A 23,397-nucleotide genomic window follows, 5' to 3' on the forward strand; every position below is an offset into this window, starting at 1 on the left:
CCGCCCCCTAGAGTCGGGAATGACTAGCATGTATGTGCAAGGGGAACCTTTACCTTTACTTTAGTTGGGAAATGGAATAATACACATCTACTACAGGTGATTGTTAGTCTCTTAAAGACCACTGCAAAAATGGAGATAAAATCAGGCACAGTCGTGCTTAATGACTGTCATGACTTATGACTGTAAATCAAGGGCTACCTGCCACCTGTTCTGGACCAGCATGGTAGATTATGGACCATAGCCTTCAATAAAAAGGACTTTATCCTACTCCGACCTGCTTTGGGATAACACACAAACACGCACATAAACATAAACACACCTACGCATTTTAAAAGTCGTATTTATAAACAGTACAATTAACCGAAGTGCGTATACATAAACAAGAAAGATGTACAAGAATAAATCACTGAAAATATGAGGACTCTTTTATTTCATATCAACCTGCTCAGAGAACTGCCTTTAGTATGCAGGAGCCTTTTTAATGCATTTTAGAAAATTAATTTGGGCAGTTTGTTCACCAAGTTATATCCATGAGCACAAAATATGAAATTAGGGAATTTATGGAAGCACCTACATTGCACCTAGATAAAAAGGGTAGGGCTTTGTTTACAGTTATGGATACTATGTTGAATTTTTTTGAATTTCCCCCTAATGGAGCCTCTGCCACTGAATACCTTCTTCAAAATCAATAGGTAAAGGTAGGAGGTCTTCTAGTGCAGGGGTCTCCAACCTTGGCAACTTTAAGACTTGTGGACTTCAACTCCCAGAATTCCTCAGCCAGCAAAGCAAAGCAAAGCTGGCTGAGGAATTCTGAGAGTTGAAGTCCACAAGTCTTAAAGTTGCCAAGGTTGGAGACCCCTGTTCTAGTGCAACCTTCTGCTTAAGCAGGAAACCCTTTCATTTCAGACAAATGATTGTTTTCCAGTGTTGGAGCTCCAGTGTTGGAGTCTTAAAATGGCCAAGATTGAGAAACCCTGCTTTAGATTGTACTCTTGTCTCGATCCCAACATTAGGAAAGTCCATGCAGAGTTCTAGTTACAGCTGTATTTATCAACGAACTTAGGTTTCGTTAACTTAATAATACTGTCTCATTTAATACATAAAGGCTAGTTGCCAGCCTATTCGTGTAGGAAGAAACTTGCTCCATTGAAGCAAGCCAATACTGTCAAAAAAGTTCAAGAGTTAGTTGAAATACATACTGGTATTTGCATGCAAAATTTTACTGCAATAAAATCCCTTAAGTAAACTCTGTTAAAATGCCATAAGTGCGTATGGGCCATATCTCCAACCTGGTATCCTCTGACTCAGTGGTGAAATCTGAACCGGTTTGCTACCGGTTCGCTGGCCACGGATGTGCGCTGTGCACCAAAAGGAAGCTTGGGAAGGTAAGTAGAACAGTGAGTGGGGGGATCAGCTGTGCTGCATGATTTAGCTTAGCTAGAAAGCAAGCTAAACCCCACGGCACAGCTGATTGTCAGAAATACCGGTTTGGAGGAACTGGTAGCTTTTTTCAACTACCGTTTCACCCGAACCGGTAGCTAAAGTTGCCAAGGTTGGAGACCTCTGCCATAGTCAGTCAAGAGAGTACTGAAAAAAACAGAAGTGTTTGACAAGGAAAGTCCTGTGCTTAGGATGTGCAGGGAGTTTTTGTTTTGAAAAGAAACAACACCAATCATCTCTCCTTCTGCCTCTAAAACAATTCACATTTTTATATTCAGTTAATTTACTTAAAATTGGCATATAAATCTGACAGGGCAGTAAACCTGTCAAAGAGGCTTTTGTTTTTATTGTAAAAGTGGCAATTGATCCCTGATCTCCGGACCTTTAAGCGCGAGCTCAAGACTTTCTTTTTTCACCAAGCGGGGCTGGCCTGATTGATTTTAGTATGGGGATTTTAGTGGGTTTTTTATAGGGTAAACCTAGGTTTTAGTTTTGATAAATTTTAGCTAATATTTTAATGTTACAGCGATTGAATCAGTTTTTTAAATTTGATAGTGTATTTTAAATTTTGGGGGATTTTTGTCGTTTTATTGGCTGTACACCGCCCTGAGTCTTCGGAGAAGGGCGGTATAAAAATATGAATAAATAAATAAATAAATAAATTGTTTTTGCTGTTGTATATGGGGCTTTTATTTTTTGTAAGCCACTGAGAGTGAGTGGACTGGGCAGCCTTATAAATTTTCTAAATAAATACATAAATAAATAAAAACCTGTTCTGCAAAGAAGTCAGTTAAGTGGACCCTTAGCTGTGAGGTCCTTGGTGCTCTCTGACCTTGGTTTGTTTTCTTGCAGGTGTTTCATTACCAAACTTGGTAACATCATCACTGCTAGCCCTAGTACTGATGATGTTACCTAGTTTGGTAATGAAATGTCTGCAGAAAATCATCAACTCAGAAGGCACCAAAGAGCTACCGTTCAACTCTGAACTACAACCGTCCATGAATTCTTTTGCCCCAACCAATGAGAGACACGACATGGCAATCTCAATATGAGATGTAAATGAAGGCATGTAACACAAAGACATTCTATAAAAATATTTAGAATCTGAAAGTGGCTCTTCGTTTGAAATACTTCACAGTTAGGGGGTCCTTGGTGCTCTCTGAGCTTGCTTTTCTTTTTTCTTGCAGGCATTTCATTGCCCAGACTAGGTAACATCATCAGTGATAGCATCACTAGCATCTAGCAGCACCATCATCACTTGCACTGATGATGTTATCTAGTTGGGTGATGAAATGCCTGCAAGGAAAAAAAAACAAGCTCAGGGAGCACCAAGGACCCCTTCATTTCAAACCCTGAGCTACAAGTATTTTCCTTTATTGGTACTTCACTTCAGTATAAACTTAGATCCAAGTCTGTGTGCAGACAATTGCACAATAAAGAGCATATCTGATATTTTTTCTTGTCTTTGCAATGAGTTGATGAAAAAAAGGTTATTAGGGCCTAGTGTGAGGTTGAAAGAACTTTCACTAAAGAGGGAGAGATTATCTTTATCTCTACCTTAATTCTAGAAAATGGGCCTTTCAGTTTAAAAGAACAGCACCAGTCTAGATTAGCTCACATAATGCAATGCTTAACAGTTCCACAAGAATCTTCTGTATTTTCTGTTCTCAATTCTTGATCCCAGCAAGCTTAAACCAATTTGTGGACACTAAAGAGACCTGTAAATAGCTAGTTACGGATCTGATTGGAATTCACTGTTTTCCCCATCAATTTTAGATGGGGAAAACATACCCAACTATTCACAAATGGAGAAATGGATATGGCTATCCAAAATATAATAGACATTTTTAAGCTGAACACTCAACTGGGAAAGAACACTCACTTTTCCAGGAATTCCAATTCTCCATAGGAAAATTCTAATTTCCATGACAAAATCACCAATGAAAACCACTGTTCCGGTTTTCAATCTCAATGGAATTTCACTTAGGAAAGTTCAGTTTTGCTTGGTTTGGTTTTTAAAGACAAGATGTAATGGAAGAATATGGCAAACTAGAAACAGAATGTAACTATAATACCTGCCCTCTTTGGTTCATTCTGATTCCAAACAGAATTCTTCTGGGATTTTTAAATGCAACCCTCACCAAAGGATCTTTTAGAAAAATCAGAGTAAGATCTTCTCTACTCTTAGAATTACATACCAGTAATTGGCATCAGGTTCTTGAAATGTAATGTCCTTGTCTGGGTTGATAATTGTGGCCAGTAGATTTCAGAGTATTGTTTTCAACCGGTTCTCCATTTTCAACCCTATCTTTACAAGACACATCAAGCATAGATTTTTCCAGCCGGAAAGCCTCACAATTGCAAGAGTCATTTTCACATCTCCATTCTTCTATAACCTGCCCTTCAGGCTCACTACAAAGAGACGTCTCTGAGTTTTCTAGACTTGCACAAATGCTTCTGCGTTGGACTCCTCCAGTTCTGATTTCCAAACCTGTGGAAAAGTGCAAGTCGTGACTTTCTGACATCATTAACTGGTTGAAAAAGTCGGCATCTCTATTTGTAATTTCTTGACCTTCTCTACTAGCAGCTGAGAAGTCATCAGCAAAGCTAACTGATTCATCCATAATGGAGCCCTCAGAAAGGAAAGTCTTCTCTAAGAGTCTGGAGGAAGCATCCGTTGTCATCCATTCTGCTGTGAAAGAGGGCTTTGACATTGTTGCATCTGGCCAGCTTTCTCCACTTAACTGAGAATCTCCAGATCCAGAAGAAGAGCCAGAATATGTTGGAAAGGTGCCAACGGCTGAGCAGGTTTCATCCTTCTTCTGGAATCGAAGAGTTTCGATGTAAGGAATGCGGCTAATACTATCATCCTCATCGCTCTCCTCACTTTCTTTTGATAAAGAATCCACTGAAAGAGTTAACAGGGCAGGTGTGGTTTTCAGTTCCAGAATAAAGTGGTGACATTTTTCGGTCAACTTCCTTTCATCAAATTTCAGCAGGTCCTTTGGGTGCTGGTACTTAGAAAAATCCTAATTTGGGAAGGGAGAAGTGGGGAATAAGAGAGAGAGATTTTCATTTTTTTTAAAACTGAGAAACAGGAAGTAAGAAGAACAGCTAACAAGAATGGGTGGGAGACAAACAGGACTGTTGAGAAGCTGTGCTTTGTTTATGAATCAAAAAGAGGGCTGTAAAAATATTTACAAACATCTCACATCCTGGACATACTGTTTCAACTCCTACCCTCAAAACGATGCTATAGAGCATTGCACACCAGAACAACTAGACACAAGAACAGTTTTTCCCGAAGGTCATCACTCTGCTAAACAGATAATCCCCTCAACACTGTCAAACTATTCACTAAATCTGCACTACTATTAATCTTCTCATCGTTCCCATCACCCATCTCCTTCCACTTATGACTGCAACTTTGTTGCTTGTATCCTTATGATTTATACTGATATTGTTTCCTGATTGCTTATTTGTACCCTATTACTATCATTAAGTGTTGTATCATTAAGTGTTAAATTTATACCCTATGACTATCATTAAGTGTTGTAAGTGTTGTACCTTGATGAAGGTATCTCTTCTTTTACTGAGAGCATATGGACCAAGACAAATTCCTTGTGTGTCCATTCACACTTGGCCAATAAAAAATTCTATTCTATTCTATTATTCAATCAACGCAGACTTATTATAAATAGACATCTGTATCAGCTACATCAGAAACTTGAATTGAAATTTAGAAATTTGGAAGAAAAGTATAATTAAGCTCATTCAACAAAAACAAGACATGACCTTGTAGATGACCCTCACACTGTCAAGGACCTTGGAGTTCTCATATCAAATGGTCTAAGTGCCAAAGCACACTGTAACATCGCCAAAAAGGCATTAAGGGTTGTAAACCTAATCTTGTGTAGCTTCTTCTCTGGTAATATTGTACTACTAACCAGAGCATACAAAACATTTGCTAAACCAATTCTTGAATACAGCTTGTCTGTCTGGAACCCGCACTGCATATCGGATATTAATACAATTGAGAGAGTCCAGACATATTTTACGAGAAGAGTCCGCCACTCCTCCACTCACAACAAAATATCTTATGCCACCAGACTGAAATTTTGGGCTTAGAAAATTTAGAACTATGCCGCCTTCGGTATGACCTGAGCATAGCTCATAAAATCATCTGCTACAATGTCCTACCTGTCAATGACTACTTCAGCTTCAATCACAACAATATACGAGCACACAATAGATACAAACTTAAGGTAAACTGCACCAAACTTGACTGCAGAAAATATGACTTCAGCAACAGAGTGGTCAATGCCTGGAATGCATTACCTGACTCTGTGGTTTCATCCCAAACCCCCCCCAAATTTTAACCTTAAAATTGGCTACTGCTGACCTCACCCCACTCCTAAGGGGTCTGTAAGGGGCGTGCATAAGAGCACCAGAGTGCCTACCGTCCCTGTCCTAATGTTCCCTTTAACTGTATTCATTTTATGTATTCAATTCATGCTTATACTTATATATATTATCTAATACGTACTCGACAAATAAATAAAATAAATAAATAAATAAGATCTGGAAGTTAAATTGCAATCATTTAAGATGGCAACTAGACCAGTAATTTATTCCTCCTAACTGTTCACAAATTATGTTGTAGGTTCTGACCCAGTGGTGGATTGCCCCTGGTTCGGTCCGATTCTTGTGAACCGGTAGTAAAAGCAGCAGGATGCTCCACTCAATCTGCCCGGATGTCATTATAAATGATGTATGCGTGTGCATGCGCACTCCCGTTGCGAACCAGTAGTAAAGGTAAGTACAACCCACCCGTTTCGACCGTAGAATGATCAGTAGAGCAGCGTTTTGACTATCGGTGTGAAACAATAAAGCTTGGAAGAGCTGCCAGGTGCCAGAAAAGGGGGAAGTAGCTATGATTTTTCTTGATGCAGTGAAAGCTTTTGATAATTTATTGGAATTTATTTCTATAGCCATGATATTGAAGAAGATGAATTGTGTTGAGATTTTCTTTCAAGGATGCAGAGAATTTGCAAAGGACATAAAGCTAAGATAATTGTAAAGGTATTTCTGTCATAAAATGCATTATTCAAAAAGAGAGGTTGTCCCCTCTTCTCTGTTTTTTTTATTGGCATTACAGTCCCTGGCAAGGAAGACACGGCAAGAGAGTCAAAATTCAAGAATTACTCTCACTGGTTTCAATATCTTTGAGTAACATAGTTCAAACAAAGCCAGAAAAAGATGCCCTATTTAGAGATCCAAACAAATGAAATGCTCATGAAACAAAACTCAGAACGTCTGTTAAAGAATATATATATATATATATAAGTTGCTACTGAAACATGCTTAAGAAATGGAACAAGTCTAAGATTACATGAATAAATGGGTACGCAGTTTAAACAGAAAAACTGATACAGCACCATGAGAATGCAATTAATCATTTAAAGATCGTAACTGGATTTTTTAAATGACTCATTTTAATTTGAAACTGATCTTTGCACTTATTTATACACCATGCTAAATTTAAATTCTCCATAAATCTGATTCCTGTATAGGATAAAACCACTGGGGTCCTTCTGATGGGCAACTTTGAGGAGACCTCAAAGGGGAATTTAACTTGTATAGGAGCCAGATACCCTCAAGAGTAGAATAATTGCCATCCGATGTCATTTGTCCAAGATCATCAGCTGCTAAATGCCAGTTACGAATCCCATTTATATGAGCAAAGCTCACCCTGGCTCAGTGACAGAGCATCTGTTTAAGATGAAGAAAACCTTGGTCCACATTAGCATCCTCAGTTAAAAAGGTGTCAGACACAAGGCTGGGAACTACAGTATCTCCGAAGGACCGTACACTGATAACATTAAACATCTCTCCACAATGCAGGCTAATATTTATAATGGGATAATTAAACAGGGACGCGGTGGCTCAGGGGCTAAGACGTTGAGCTTGTCGATCGAAAGGTTGGCAGTTCAGCGGTTCGAATCCCTAGTGCTGCCGTGTAACGGGGTGAACTCCCGTTACTTGTCCCAGGTTCTGCCAACCTAGCAGTTCGAAAGCACATAAAAAATGCAAGTAGAAAAAACAGGGACCACCTTTGGTGGGAAGGGAACAGCGTTCTGTGCACCTTTGGTGTTGAGTCATGCCGGCCACATGACTACGGAGACGTCTCCAGACAGCACTGGCTCTTCGGCTTTGTAACAGAGATGAGCATCACCCCCTAGAGTCGGGAACGACTAGCACATATGTGCAAGGGGAACCTTTACCTTTACCTTAGATTAAACAATTGAATTCTTGGAAGAATTGCTGATCAATGGTCTTATATTTAATCAGCAGAGGTTATTAATTTGGTGCCTTCTAGATGTTCTGAAGCACAACTCTCACAATCGCTTGTCATCAATCTTGCTGCTATTTCTTCTGTGCTGAACAAAGGATGGTTGATAAGGCCATCATGCAGGCAGTTTCTCAAAGAGAGTCACTCTCTTTAGTTACTAAAAAAAGCTTCTTAGGCCCCTTTTCTCTGTTACTTGTCTTCCTCTTCTTCTTTTAGAACCACCTGTTTTGTGGCTGCTATATTTAACTTAACTATGATCATGTCCAACAGAACATGTAACTGAATTCTAAGCAAGAAACAAGTAACATCAATCTCAGATCAGTGCAGGCTCCATATATGAAAAGATGCACACTGTTATGGAAGTGAACTTCCCCCTATTCATCCCGGAAACCTTCCATACTTCCCATACCAAAGCTGAAGGCATCTCAACTTGCTCGCTCATGTGTTTGTAGTACCAGTAGAGGAAGAGAAGCATCATGATACCAGTAAACAATAGAGCAAGCAAAGGAATGGCAATGTTTTCCCATTTTCTTACTGGAAAAGAAAAAGAAAAAGCAATTATGAGAAACTAAAATGCACTGTTCAGATATCAATATATAGGAAGTTGGAGTTGTTAATTACCAAGTTAACTGAAGTCAGGCCACTGAAGTCCAACACTCTAGAGCTGTGATGGCGAACCTATGGCACGGGTGCCACAGGTGGCATGTGGAGCCATATCTGTGGTCATGCGAGAATTGCCCTAGCTCAGCTCCAGCACACATGCGGGTGCCGACTAGCTAATTTTCAGCCTTCCAGGCCCACCGGAAGTCGGGAAACAGTCTGTTTCCGGCCTCCGGGGATGTGGGGGTAGGGAAGGCCATTTTTACTCCAGAGGCTTTCTTGGAGCCTGGGGAGGGCGAAAAATGGCCCCACCATGCCATCGCGTGCCAAAAGTGGGGACAGCGCGGGGGTTGTGCACGCATGCGCAGGGGGAAGGGCGCATTGAATTATGGGTGTGGGTGTCCACGACGCCTCCTGCACTCGCCCTGCTTTTGGCATGCAACGGCAAAAAGGTTAGCCATCACTGGTCTATAGAATACCAGGTACAAAAAGACTGAGCTGAACAACACTTTCCAATTTAAAGCAAACTGACAATATCACGTATTGGCCTAGGCTCCAAAGTTTCAACTAAGATTTTTTCCTAGCTCTCTTTGGTGATGCTGAGGACTGAAACAGGACATTTTCCAGACAATCCTCTTGTTGTGGTCTGCCAGCAGCCTGCGGAGCTGGAAACTGAGTCAGACAGCGATGAGGCTGAGGAAGAGCGTGGGCCAGTCCTGGAGGCTGGGGAAGCCCATATGAGGGCTCTGCGTCGGAGGCAGAGGTGGGGCCAGGGCCATTGGGGAGTGATGTGTGGACTCCTGAGCCTCCAGAGGCTGACAGTAGTGAGGCAGAGGAACAGGAGGAGCCTATTCCTAATGCACGCATGAGAAGAGCTGCCAGAAGACAAGAGCAGCTAAAGCAAAGAGGACGACTCTGGAGTAGGGCCAAGAGATGATTGGCCCCTCCCATAAGGCTTAAAAGACCAGCAACGGCGTTTGGATTCTTTGCTGGAAAACAACGTTGATAGCTTTGTCTTGTTGCATTTGTTTCGTATCGGTGTCTTCTGAATTTTTGCCAAGAAAGGCCTTTGGCAGTTTGCCTAATTGGACCAAGGTTGGTGATAGGACTGAGGAATTTGTGTTGGGAGGAATTTGCTTTAATTTAGTTGAACTATGCTGAGAATGCAGTAATTCTCAGCTGTTCAAATAAAGTTTGTTTGTTTTTACACTGACTGAGTTTCCTAGTACCTACTTGGGCCTGGGTCACAACACTCTTATTCTGCCAATGAACTACTATCTGATAGCCATTGGACCTCTTCGTTGAAAAAAAAAATCACCGTAACTATAATGCTTGGAGGAAGATAGGAGGGAGCGATATAATACCCAAACAAGAGTCCCGAAACTGGAGGTAACCTCGCTCCAGGCCACTAGCAGAGGTAAGAAGAAAAGGAGCTGCACCGCAAAAGCAAGGAAGGTGTAAGAAAGTAAATTGTCACAAGCAAGAAAATGCACCCACGTAGCTGATAATTCTCTGGAGCTGCCGGTGAAAAGAAGCAAAAAGAGGAACCTCTGCAACTCTGCCTTGGAATTTATTTATCTATTGCATGACTGTATGTATTTAATTTCTACAGCCACCCATCTCTGCAAATGACTCTGGGTGGCCGACAATTCAAAATGAAGGACGTCATCATGGACTTCTCTGGTTCTTTGACTTCTGCTGTGTTTCTTGCCTACATCAAAAGAGCAATCGCAAATATTTTAATAGGATTGCATTGGCCACGGGGGCATAAAACTGGAAGTTTGCAACTGCGCATCAAGATATGTGTTGGATCAACTTCACTGGGAAAATGGAGCTCCAGACCTTTGACTCCTCCTGCATCTTCTTCATGCAACCACAGGCAAAGTGGTTCCGAGAAATTGCTTCGCTTCCCATTTCTAGAGGACGTTCGGGCACGAAGACAGTGTTCGCCATAGACCCAGTCTGTTGTGTTGACCTCCACTGAAGGGTCGTGAATGTTGTCTAATGTCACCTGAAAAATAAGCAAGCAGAGACTTGAACCCAGCAGGAACCCTGGCAAAGGAGCACAGCAGGCAGGCCAAGAGCACTGGACTTGGCACTCATACCTAAGAAGCCAACTTTTCTTTCCTGGGTTTCCTCTTCTGCATCTTTAAGAATAAGCCACATGATTAAAGAAGGAGGGATGAACATGGGAGAGCTATGGATTACTGCCATTTGATATGGGAAATGATCTCCAAGTTAGCATCAGGCTATCAAGGGCTGCTAGTCTTGCCGACTAGCTGCCTAACTCCCGAATCAAGGCAGCAGACATTAGACATCAGTTGCTGGGAAGCAATAGTGAAAGAAGTCTATCCTAGGGGTGAAATGATACCGGTTCAGGCGAATCAGTAGCGATAAAAACTACCGGTTCAGGTGAACCTGTAGTAAAAAAAAGCTACCGATTCGGTCGAACCAGTAGTTAAAAAAAGCTATGATCCGATGATCACTTGTGCCGTGCAGTTTAGCTTTGCTAGAAAGCAGGATTTCCTGCTTTCTAGCTAAGCTAAATTGCGTGCCACAGCTGAACCCCCCCCTTGCTGTTCTACTCCCTTCCCAAGCCTCCTTTTGGCGCATGCTGCGCATGCTTTTTCAACTACCGGTTCGCCTGAACAGGTAGCTTTTTAAAAGTGCAGTGCGCGTCTGGTGTGCACTGCGCATGCAGCATGTTTGATGTGCACTGCGCATGCACGCACAGCACACACTTGACACTCAGTGAGCATGTACAGCCAGCAAACCGGTAGCAAGCTCAGCTCTCCCAAGCTCCGTTTTTACTGGCAGAGGTTGCAGGAGGCTGTGGCAGCTGAAAACGGAGCTCAGGAGCCCATTTTCGCTGGCAGAGCGCTCAGACCACCAGAGTTGCCCTGACAGGAGTGATGTTGAGCTGGTCACACCCACCCTATCCCCCTGAGGTCAAACACAATCCTGATGTGGCCTTCAATGAAATCGAGTTTGACACCCCTGCCCTATCTTATCTTTTTTTGTGAATTCCTCAGATGCGTCTAATTGCTTCCTGTGGAATGCAGAATGCTGGACCGATGGAGCAAGGTTCTTTTCGTGCTCTTCAGGCATGAAAGTTTGATAACCACAAATCTTATCAAAGGTACGAAGGCTTAATGAATACAACTCCCAGAATTCCTAGTCAGCAGGTAAACCCAGGAATTTAGAGAGACGCTAACCTAACATCTTTAGACAATATCATATTTGGGAAGGTTGAGTTAAGAGGATTTTTTTTGTTGAATGAATTAAGGGAGACAAAGGGAGTGTTTCAAGAACATCCATTCTAAATATATCTCTGGAGCAGGGGTCTCCAACCTTGGTAATTGTAAGACTTCTGGATTTCAAATCCCAGAATTCCTCAGTTACCTGAGGAATTTTACCTCAGTCTTAAAGTTACCTCAGTCTTAAAGTTATCAAGGTTGGAGACCCCTGCTCTGGACCACATGTTACTTTTTTAAGCCAGTACTCTCTCAACCCCAGAACCTCCTGAATTTGTCTGACTTAGGTCAATAAGATGTATAGACTCCATCTTATAAGGAGGTCTTGGGTAGAATGGCCTTTCCTAACACTGCTCTCCAAAGAGGAAGGCTTCTAAATAACCCTTCCAAAGGACATAGACAACTTTGGACAGAGGATCTTCTTATTCATGGTGCCTTATGAGGGAGACACTGGCATTTACCAAAATCTATTTTGATCTCTTAGACTTCCAAGGTAAAGGTTCCCCTCGCACATATGTGCTAGTTGTTCCCGATTCTAGGGGGCGGTGCTCATCTCCGTTTCAAAGCTGAAGAGCCAGCGCTGTCCAAAGATGTCTCTATGGTCATATGGCCAGCATGACTCAATGCCAAAGGCACCTGGAATGCTGTTACCTTGCCACCAAAGGTGGTCCCTATTTTTCTACTTGCATTTTTTACGTGCTTTCGAACTGCTAGGTTGGCAGAAGCTTGGACAAGTAACAGGAGCTCACCCCATTATGTGGCACTTGGGATTCGAACTGCTGAACTGCTGACCTTTCGATTATAAGCTCAGTGTCTTAGCCACTGAGCCCTTAGACTTCTAGGTGGCAACAAATTCATCTTTCAAATTACAACCCCTGGCTTTATTTCGTCCTTTATTTTATTTATTTTAACTCTTGCTTTAGTAAACGCTTTGTTTTTAGTGTTCTTGAATAATCCATCAAAGGAGAAAGGAGTTAACAGCTATTCACAATTAAACAAACCCTCCATTGTTAGATAGCAAATATGGCCAAGGAATGTGCAGAGGATTCTGTATTTTATTTCATGAGTCATGATGAAAAAAAATACTACATTTGTATCCTGTCTTTCTTCAGTTGAAGGTCTGTGGAAGAAGGACAGGATACAAATGTAATAAATATTTTCCAAGCGAACCGGCAAGAGAGGAGAAATTAGTGTAACATTGTTCTCTGGCTCACCAGTTTCTGAAATCCACCTCTCCAAATCTCCAAATCGTATGTCAGATGCTCAAAGACGTCCTTCATACAAGTAGGGTAGGTGAAAGAAACGTTCACAACAAGGATATTTTTGTTATATTTTGCTTTGAGAACTGGAGGAGCAAGTTGCACTGGGAAAAAAAAATAAGGCAGATGGTTAGGGAAAGTGCAGTGGAGTGTAGTCTGGATTCCCAGAAAGGAGGAGCTCAAGCAGGGGTGAAATCCACTTACCCTTGCTACCAGTTTGCAAATGTGAATGCGTGCGCACGCCTCCTCCATGCATGCACAGAGGGTCAAAACTGGGACATCTGGGTGGGTGGGCAGAGCCTCCTGCCGCCGGGGCTACCAGTTCTCCTGAACCGGATAGAACCAGCTGAATTTCACCACTGGGCTCAAGTTTAGATAGTTTGGTTGGGAGGAAGAGAGTCAAGACAGCTCTTCCCTAGAAGTGCTCAGAGTATATCTTTAATGATGGAAATAGTTGGTTTAGTTTGGCAAGATTTTGTTTAAAGACCAGGGACAATAAGGGAAACTGATTAGAAGTAACTCTGTAAGTCTTTCTGAATTTTTGGAACCTGACATCAAGTTATCAAAATAAGCTGGTTGCACTAATTTCTGCAAAGAACAGATGATCTTCCTGGGACAACCTAAATGCAGAACATCGTATTTCCCTTAGCCTAACCTTTCCTAGCTGGTTGCCTTACAGATGAAATAGGAATACAGCTCCCAGAATTCCTATCACTAAGAATTTTGGGTGTTCAGGTCCTTTAAAGTTGAAAGGTTGCAGAAACTACCCTACATGCATGTCGTTCACCATCAGGGGTGGGTTCTATTTACCTTTACTGCCGTTTCACAATGGGAATGCACGCACGCGCTTGCATCCATAATGACATCTGGGCAGGTGGGCAGAGCCTCCCGCCGCTTTTACTACCGGTTTACAAGAACCGGACTGAACCGGGAGCAACCCACCACTGGTCACTATCTATCCCGGGGTTTTTCAACCATGGCATCTTTGAGACCTGTGGACTTCAACGTCCAGAATTCTCCAATCAACCATGCTGGCTGGGGAATTCTGGGAATTGAAGTTCACAAATCTTAAATTTGCCAGGATTGGACACCCCTGGTTTTTTCTCTTCAATTTCACCAGGAAAAAAAAAAAACTTGTACCACCTAGCAATTCTGCTCATTTTGCTTGATGGCCACATTCTTCTTTCTGCCTCATTCAGAAGCTCAAAAGGATCCTGCTGGATTTTTTTTTTTTACCTTCTACATAAAGCCCCAACTCTCTAAACCTTTCACACGTTTTTCTTTACCCCTTCAAGGCTATCTTAGAATTTAGACTCTCTCCCAGAACACCCTTAAGCAGCTCGGGTACAAACCCCAGTGCAGTGAGGGAAAACTTAATGTTAACCGCTTCAATCTTGATTGCAGAAAATATGACTTCTGTAACGGAGTTGTTAATGCTTGGAACACACTACCTGACTCTGTGGTCTCTTCTCAAAATCCTCAAAGCTTTAACTAAAAACAGTCTACTATTGACCTCACCCCCAAAACCCATGATGTATGTCACAGGTGACCTGCCATGTCACTTTTGGTGTCACACCAAGCCTTTGGACCCTCTAGAACAAGGCCCATGGGCCAGATTCAGCCCACGGGGTACTTTTTTTCTTTTATTTGAATTTATATCCCGCCCTTCTCCGAAGACTCAGGGCGGCTTACACTGTGTTAAGCAATAGTCTTCATCCATTTGCATATTATATACAAAGTCAACTTTATTGCCAACAATCTGGGTCCTCATTTTACCTACCTTATAAAGGATGGAAGGCTGAGTCAACCTTGGGCCTGGTGGGACTTGAACTTGCAGTAATTGCAAGCAGCTGTGTTAATAACAGACAGACTTAGTCTGCTGAGCCACCAGACGCCCTTAGAGCTGGCCCGGGCGGTTGCCCTGGAAACAGTGAAGGATCGGCCTGTGGTGCGTCTGCCAGCAAAAACGGGCTCCCAAGCTCCGTTTTCAGCTGTCACAGCCTCCTGCAACCCTCTGCCAGTGAAAATGGAGCTTGGGAGGGCCGAGATTGCTACCGGTTTGCTGGCTGTACATGCTCACTGAGTGTCAAGTGTATGTTGTGCGTGCATTCACAGTGCACACCAAACATGCTGCATGCGCAGTGCACACCAGATGCCTTGCTTCGCACGCGGGCCTCCCGAGCTCCATTTTCACTGGCAGAGGGTTGCAGGAGGCCGTGGCAGCCAAAAACAGAGCTTGGGAGCCTGTTTTTGCTGGCAGAGCGCTCGGGCCACCACAGGTGCCCTGATAGGAGTGATGTCAAGCTGGCCAAGCCCCCCTGGCCATGCCCCCTCCCCCCCCGAGGTCAAACACAACCTTGATGCGGCCCTCAATGAAATCGGTTTTGACACCCCTGATTTAATGTAACGTATTACAGTTTCTTATGAATCGTTTATCTTTTGTCTCTCTGTGTGTGTATGTGTGTGTGAGAGAGAGATACACCAGCAGTGTCAAGGTTGGTGCTTTCTGAATTTTTTGGCACGTCAAATACAAAAGGCTCATCATCGCTATCTTAGTGGTTGCATTAACATCCCGTGGTAAAAGCTTGATTTTAATTTTAACCTTCTCTAATTTTTGTGGTTAATCACACTAGGTGAAGCCAAGCTAAGTGGTGACAAACCCAGAAAATGAGCCCTTCCAGAAACTAGCTTAATCATAGTTGTGCAAAGTGCCTTTTCCTTTGCCTTGCCCTGAGCAAACTTGCAAGAAAGCAGCTTTTGCCTTTTTCAGAAAAATTGCTAGCATGGATTAAATTGCTAGCATGGATTAAACCACCTTCTGCGCTTCCAGGCTTCCTGGGAATAGGAGAGCTACACCCACCGGATTCCTCATACCCTGAAGGATGTAATCGATGGTTTCAGGTGCCGATGGGATGAATCCACCTTCGATTCTGCTTTGAGCAGAGACCTTGACCCAGTATCGGTTGCTCGGTTCTTGAAACACACACGTAATATTGCAAATGGTTTCAGTGATATTTCGGCAATGCTGCACTTCTTCCCACTGACGGTCAAAAGCGTCCCTGGGGGAAGAAATCAGAAGGACCAGCTAAGCTTTGCATTCATGTCAGATGCTGTGATTTCTCTCTTCCACGCTGAATCTTGCAGGGTGGCAGAGGGTGGGTCTTAAATGCCTCCCACTAGGGATGTCCATGAAAAAAGGTTTAAAAAGTCAAGATGGTGTCCAGAACCGTGCAAGCAAAGCCCTGCCCCCCTTTTTTTACATGTATTGCAACATGGTTATGGTCACCATCTAGACTTTGTTTTGATCCAGACTCTGCATACCATCTGCCCTCCTGTAATGGGATAGATAGATAGATAGATAGATAGATAGATAGATAGATAGATAGATAGATAGATAGATAGATAGATAGACAGACAGACAGACAGACAGACAGACAGACAGACAGATATGGATGGATGAATGGATGGATGGATGGATGGATGGATGGATGGATGGATGGAGATAAATGATAGATAGATAGATAGATAGATAGATAGATAGATAGATAGATAGATAGATAGATAGATAGATAGATAGATAGATAGATAGATAGAGATAGATGATAGCTAGCTAGCTAGCTAGCTAGATATGGATGGATAGAAGAACAGATATTGATGGATGGGTGGGTAAATGGATGATAGGTGATAGATAGATGATAGATAGATAGATAGATAGATAAATAGATAGATATAGATGATAGATAGATATGGATGGATAGAAGAACAGATATTGATGGATGGGTGGGTAAATGGATGATAGATAGATGATAGACAGACAGACAGACACACATATGGATGGATGGATGGATGGATGGAGATAGATGATAGATAGATAGATAGATAGATAGATAGATAGATAGATAGATAGATAAATAGATAGATAGACGGACAGATATAGATGGATGGATGGGTGTATGTATGTATATATAGATGGATGGATGGATGGATGGATGAAAAGACAGACAGACAAGTTCCTACTTAAAAGGGAGACTGTTTTATGAGTTACAACAGAAGTGGGAAGCTATACTATATATATAGTAAATATGGAGAAAATAAGCTGTATGAATTTTGGCTCGGTCAATACTCTATTCAGAAAATATGTATTTTATGTTTGTGTGTCTGAAAAGAATAAAAAATTGTTTTTAAAAAAGAAGTGGGAAACTGTACTGATTGGCTTACTTTAAAGTAATATCCAAATCAGGTGGCACATTAAGCCATGATATGCTTAATATCATGATAATGACCACAAATCTCTTGAGTTCATACAACACATGAAGCTATAGCCATCCCTGGCAAATCACCATTCTTTGGTTTACCAGGCCTGCAAGCCCCGTTGTGGTCTAGCAGCCAATCTCTTGTCCCATACATCCTCCTCCCTGACTCCCTGCTGTCTCTGAGATGGGCTGGGGACTGCACCAGGGCAGCCCTTTGGTGGGGGGAATGCCCCACAATATGGCCTCAATGTACCCACTGGAGCCCCCAGCCCTCAAAACCAATGTCCTTTTCCTCCGATGCTCACATCCAAAGGACAGTATAGGACACTCCCGGCGGGGAACCATCAGGCGGCAACCATTTCATGAACAGACTGTAATCCTCTGAGACAAAAGTGATGTTCTGAGGCGGTCCGAGGTCTTCACCTGTCAGAAATTAAAACCAGAGGTTTCATTTCTTCTTGAGACAAAGGCTGGGTTGTACAATCGAGTGGAACATTTTGAGGACAGCAAGTTTCCCCCACCCCTGCTTTCTCCAATCCACACAGGGGAAAAAATAGGGGTGGGCTTCAAAATTTTTAGTAAGGGGTTCTATGCTCGGTTGCTGGGTGGGCGTGGCCATGGTGGGATTCAGCCAGTTCGCACCACTTCGGGAGAACTGGTTGCTAAGTTTCTGAGCAGTTTGGCAAACTGGTTGTCGGAGGAAATCATTAGGATAGAGAGCCGATTTTTAAATTACTTGAATCCCACCACTGGTTCATTCCCCTTTCCCCATGGGCCTCCCACGGACCATTATGTCTATCAAATACTTGTGTTCGTTTTGTTTTGGGAACCAGCTGATCACACTGTGGCATCTACTCTGGGGGGTCCTTGAGGAGGGGAGGCCAATGATGCTTGCAGGCCATTCCCCCCCCCCCCGTATTCCAATCCACCCCCCTCCCATCCTTTGTGAAGCTGGGAGCAAAGGGGAATATAGATTAAAATTAGAGTCAGTCTCGACAGATAGGTGGTCAACTTTGAAAACATGTGAACTTAGCCTGGGAAAATAAGGAAGTACGAGACAGAAACTCAAGACTGCCCCACCTTGACTCTCTCTCCTATAAGAGAGAGTGGGAAATCCTGCTTTAGGTTCACAGCCATCTGACTGATCCTGGGCCAGTCACTTTCTCTCAACCCTAAGAAGAAGATAATGGCAAAACGCTTCCAAAAGCTTGCCCAGAAAACTTCAGGAATTACTCCAGGCAGTCACTAGGAATCAACACGGACTCAAAAGGCATAAAAGACACACAAATGACTGTCTATCTATCTCAGCAGTTAAAAGATCATGAGAAGGTTCAGGGTCCACCAAGAACCTGATCTGTAATGTCCCACTCCCAACACAGGGAGCATATGGGACACTGAGGCACCTGGCCCCCTCCCAATTTTTGTCAATTTCTCTATTCGCCATCTCAAACCACCCCTTTCTCCTCTGAACTTGGGCTTTGCCTGAAAACCCCACCACCACCCCTTCCTGTTGCTCAAATTGGGTGGCAAAAAGAGACTTTTGAAAAGAGAAAATGCATTCCTGGTTTGGTTGCACTTTCGGAAAACCTCCCCCCTGGTAACTGTAAATGGAAGTCAAGCCCCTCCAGAGATTCGGAGGGGGGGGGGCGGAGCAGATCTTACCTTGAATGGGCTGGAAAGGAGCAAAGAACAGCAGCAGGAGGACGCTGAATCCCACAGCAGGCATTCGGAAGGAAAGACCGCTTAATCTGTGCCCTGTTTGCTTTCTTACTTTCACTTCCAGGTTTCCTGTGTGGCAGAAGCACACGTGAACCATGGCCCCCTAGTGGAAGCAAAGCAGCTACATCGCCTGATGCTGGAAATACACCTGGGCCATCCGCTCTCGTGGGGGCGTTGGGAAAGCCCCACGGATTTCTCCTGGCACCATCCAGCTCCTTGGAGTCAAGAGTCAAATTCACAAGTATTACAGCTCTTAAGGCCAGAATACAAACAAAATATCGGACGAAAGAAGCATTACATGCTTCAATGTGTACAAGAGGAAAATAAGGATCATGGAGTCTTAAAACGTAATTTAGAACAGGGGTCTCCAACCTTGGTCCCTTTAAGACTTGTGGACTTCAACTCTCAAGAGTTGAAGTCCACAAGTCTTAAAGGGACCAAGGTTGGAGACCCCTGATTTAGAAGCGAGTTACTAAGCTAAATCCAAATAAAAGACGATTATATGACATTCCAATCCTCAGGCATGATATGGTGTATCGTACAGATGGTCACCCAGAACTGGGCAATTTAAGAGGTAATTTAAGCTGAGCCGCGGTGGCACAGTGGTTAGAGTGCGGTACTGCAGGCTACTTCTGCTGACTGCCGGCTGCCTGCATTTTGGCAGTTCAAATCCCACGAGGCTCAAGGTTGATTTAGCCTTCCATCCTTCCAAGGTGGGTAAAATGAGGACCCAGATTGTTGGGGGCAATAGGCTGACTCTGTAAAACTGCTTAGAGAGGGCTGTAAAGCAGTATATAAGTCTAAGTGTTTATTGCTTATTGCTTAATTTTTTGAGTCTTTCGCAGAGGTGAAATCCATCCAGCAGGTTCTGACAGGTTCTGGAGAACTGGTAGCGGAAATTTTGAGTAGTTTGGAGAACCGGCAAATACCACCTCTGGCTGGCCCCAGTGGGTGGGAATGGAGATTTTGCAATATCCTTCCCCTGCCACGCCCACCAAACCACATCACCAAACCACACCACGCCCAACAAGCCATGCCCACAGAACCGGTAGTAAAAAAAATGGATTTCACCACCGGTCTTCGATCTAGGGATAAGGGCACCAGGCTAGAAAGCAGGAGACCATGAGTTCTAGTCCCGCCTTAGCCATGAAAACCAGTTGGGTGATTTTGGGTCAGTCATTCTCTTTCTCTCTCTCTCTTTCTCAGCCCAACCCACCTCACAGGGTTGCTGTTGAGAGGAAAATAGGAAGAGGAAGATGTGTTGGATATGTTTTCCACCTTGAGTTACTTATAAAAAAATAATAAAGGTACGATGATAATAAATAAATAAATATCTACAGAATGTGCACATCCTGTAATAGGGATTGAGAGCCTCAATTTACAGCAGTTCGTTTAGTGACTGGTTAAAGAAATGTTACAAGGACAGAAAGAGAAAAATCACACCAATGTATTTTTATAATATGTTGTTGGTTTAAAATTGTCTCCTTCCTTCCTTCCTTCCTTCCTTCCTCCCTCCCTTCCTTCCTTCCGTCTCTTCCTTCCTTCCTTGGACAAAAGAACAAAGATGGCACCTTTACAAGAAGCCCCCGATTTTTGGTTCTTTCATAATAACATTCCCCACACCTTCCCCTTTGTTCTTTGAGTATCAGGATTATTCACCTTGAGCCAATGGTGAAATCCAAATTTTTTTATTACCGGTTCTGTTGGCGTGGCTTGGTCGGCGTGGTGTGGCTTGGGCATGGTTTGGTGGGCGTGGCAGGGGAAGGATACTGCAAAATCTCCATTCCCACCCCACTCCAGGGGAAGGATACTGCAAAATCTCCATTCCTACCCCACTCCTGGGGAAGAATGCTGCAAAATCTCCATTCCCACCCCACTCCAGGGGAAGGATACTGCAAAATCTCCATTCCCACCCCACTCCTGGGGAAGAATACTGCAAAATACATTCCCTCCTCACTCCAGGGGTAGGGTACTGCACAATCTCCATTCCCACCCCACTCCAGGGGAAGGATACTGCACAATCTCCATTCCCACCCCACTCCAGGGGAAGGATACTGCAAAATCTCCATTCCCACCCCACTCCAGGGGAAGGATACTGCACAATCTCCATTCCCACCCCACTCCAGGGGTAGGATATTGCACAATCTCCATTCCCACCCCACTCCAGGGGAAGGATACTGCACAATCTCCATTCCCACCCCACTCCAGGGGAAGGATACTGCACAATCTCCATTCCCACCCCACTCCAGGGGTAGGATATTGCAAAATCTCCATTCATTCCCCTGGGGCCAGCCAGAGGTGGTATTTGCCGGTTCTCCAAACTACTCAAAATTTCTGCTACCGGTTCTCCAGTACCCGTCAGAACATGCTGGATTTCACCCCTGCCTTGAGCCTAACCTCTATTCTTAATATAGTTATATGTCGATCCTTTTTCTTTTAGCCCCGTGATGATAGTCGAAGAGTTTTATATTGTAGAAATCCAGAAAACGCCTAAATTCATCAGTCAGCCAACCAAAGACGCTATTCCACGAATGAGGGAGGAAGCCCGTTTGAAGAACGGAAAGAAGAACAAAACATAAATAATAATAATAATAAACCTGTCGCATTCCCCCCCCCCCGCAAAGAGAGGAACGCAGCTTGGAAAGCCCTCCTACAAACCTCACTCTTTTTCTCCACCCGAGAGAGCCTTAATTCAATTTTCTTGTGAATAATCCCAGCAGGCAATTTTGTCCCACGCGATTCACAAAGCAATTAAGCGCTCTCCAGATCTCAAAGCAAGCCCCGCCCGCCTGCTCGGCAATTTTTTCCCCCAGTCTCTATTGCCGCCGAGTGGTTCCAGGCAGGACTTGGCCAGCCGCCGGTAACTAAGCCAGGGTAGGCAACCTGGGGCCCGGGAGCGCCTCCATACTATACGCACTATTGTAACTTTCCTGCAGCTGGACGGCCGTCGAATGCATTCTTTGCTCAGTCCAAATTGAAGTGTCCGCGACAAACGGCTGGCCTCATTCCGTTTGGACACATTTGGTGATGGGAAACCAAGCATCCATCCATCCATCCATCCATCCATTCATCCATCCATCCATCCATCCATCCATCTATCTATCTATCTACCTACCTACATCTATCTATCTACCCATCTATCTATATCTCTATCTCTATCTCTATATCTACCTACCTACCTACCTACCTACCTACCTACCTACCTACCTACCTACATCTATCTATCTATCTATCTATCTATCTATCTATCTATCTATCTATCTATCTATCTATCTATCTATCTACACAACAGTGATTGGTCTCATTCGAGACAATGACGAATCGCATATAGACGAGAGGTCGAACGACTAGCCTTGTGGTGCAACCAAAACAATCTGGAACTGAACACACTCAAAACTGTAGAAATGGTGGTAGACTTTAGGAGAAACCCTTCCATACTTCCACCTCTTACAATACTAGACAACACAGTATCAACAGTAGAAACCTTCAAATTTCTAGGTTCTATCATATCACAAGATCTAAAATGGACAGCTAACATCAAAAACATCATTAAAAAAGGACAACAAAGAATGTTCTTTCTGCGCCAACTCAGTAAGCTCAAACTGCCCAAGGAGCTGCTGATTCAGTTCTACAGAGGAATTATTGAGTCTGTCATTTGCACCTCTATAACTGTCTGGTTTGGTTCTGCAACCCAACAAGAAAAACACAGACTTCAGAGGATAATTAGAACTGCAGAAAAAATAATGGCTACCAACCTGCCTTCCATTGAGGACCTGTATACTGCACGAATCAAGAAGAGGCCGTGAAAATATTTACAGACCCCTCGCATCCTGGACATAAACTGTTTCAACTCCTACCCTCAAAACGAGGCTACAGAGCACTGCACACCAGAACAACTAGACACAAGAACAGTTTTTTCCCGAAGGCCATCACTCTGCTAAACAAATAATTCCATCAACACTGTCAAACTATTTACTGAATCTGCACTACTATTAATCTTCTCATAGTTCCCATCACCAATCTCTTTCCATTTATTACTGTATGACTATAACTTGTTGCTGGCAATCCTTATGATTTATATTGATATATTGACCATCAATTGTGTTGTAAATGTTGTACCTTGATGAAGGTATCTCTTCTTTTATGTACACTGAGAGCATATGCACCAAGACAAATTCCTTGTGTGTCACTTGGCCAATAAAAATTCTATTCTATTCTATTCTATTCTATTCTATTCTATTCTATTCTATTCTATTCTATTCTATTCTATTCTATTCTATTCTATTCTATTCTATCTATCTATCTATCTATATCTATCTATCTATCTTTATCTACCTATCTATCATCTCTCTCTCTCTCTGTCTATCCTTCTACCTATCATCTACCTACCTACCTACCTACCTACCTACCTACCTACCTACCTACCTACCTATCTATCTATCTATCTATCTATCTATCTATCTATCTATCTATCTATCTATCTATCTATGCATCCATCCACCCAGTAACCAAATAGAGAA

At 43.1% G+C, this 23,397-nt stretch overlaps 1 protein-coding gene across 3 annotated transcripts; it reads right to left on the reverse strand.

Annotated features, from left to right (window-relative positions):
• Positions 1-322: 322 nt before the first annotated feature.
• On the reverse strand, positions 323-21,622 carry IFNLR1 (interferon lambda receptor 1). 3 transcript variants are annotated; one of them, XM_058195737.1, is made up of 8 exons: positions 21,536-21,622; positions 18,821-19,092; positions 17,464-17,581; positions 15,780-15,964; positions 12,861-13,009; positions 10,235-10,403; positions 8,202-8,326; positions 323-4,469 (listed from the first exon to the last, which is right to left on the reverse strand). In XM_058195737.1, the coding sequence occupies exons 2-8, from the start codon at positions 18,972-18,974 to the stop codon at positions 3,651-3,653; spliced, it is 1,719 nt and encodes a 572-aa protein (XP_058051720.1). In that variant the 5' UTR covers positions 18,975-19,092; positions 21,536-21,622; the 3' UTR covers positions 323-3,650. The 3 variants fall into 3 exon arrangements, with proteins under 3 accessions (XP_058051720.1, XP_058051721.1, XP_058051722.1); XM_058195738.1 differs by having other exon boundaries at positions 18,821-18,946; positions 21,536-21,592; XM_058195739.1 differs by lacking the exon at positions 8,202-8,326 and having other exon boundaries at positions 4,360-4,469.
• Between the last annotated feature and the right edge of the window lie 1,775 nt (positions 21,623-23,397).

This window comes from Ahaetulla prasina, chromosome 10 (genome assembly GCF_028640845.1).
Source record: "Ahaetulla prasina isolate Xishuangbanna chromosome 10, ASM2864084v1, whole genome shotgun sequence".
Classification (NCBI taxonomy): Eukaryota; Metazoa; Chordata; class Lepidosauria; order Squamata; family Colubridae; genus Ahaetulla; species Ahaetulla prasina.

Bases quoted from the DNA above. Each gene is read 5' to 3' on its own strand.
- IFNLR1 (XM_058195737.1), bottom strand. From the start codon at position 18,974: ATGGTTCACGTGTGCTTCTGCCACACAGGAAACCTGGAAGTGAAAGTA. The intron at 13,010-15,779 runs GTATGAGGAATC...TTTTTTTCCCAG, and splicing joins CATCGATTACATCCTTCAGG to TGCAACTTGCTCCTCCAGTT. The intron at 4,470-8,201 runs GTATGGGAAGTA...TTCCCAAATTAG, and splicing joins TTGAGATGCCTTCAGCTTTG to GATTTTTCTAAGTACCAGCA.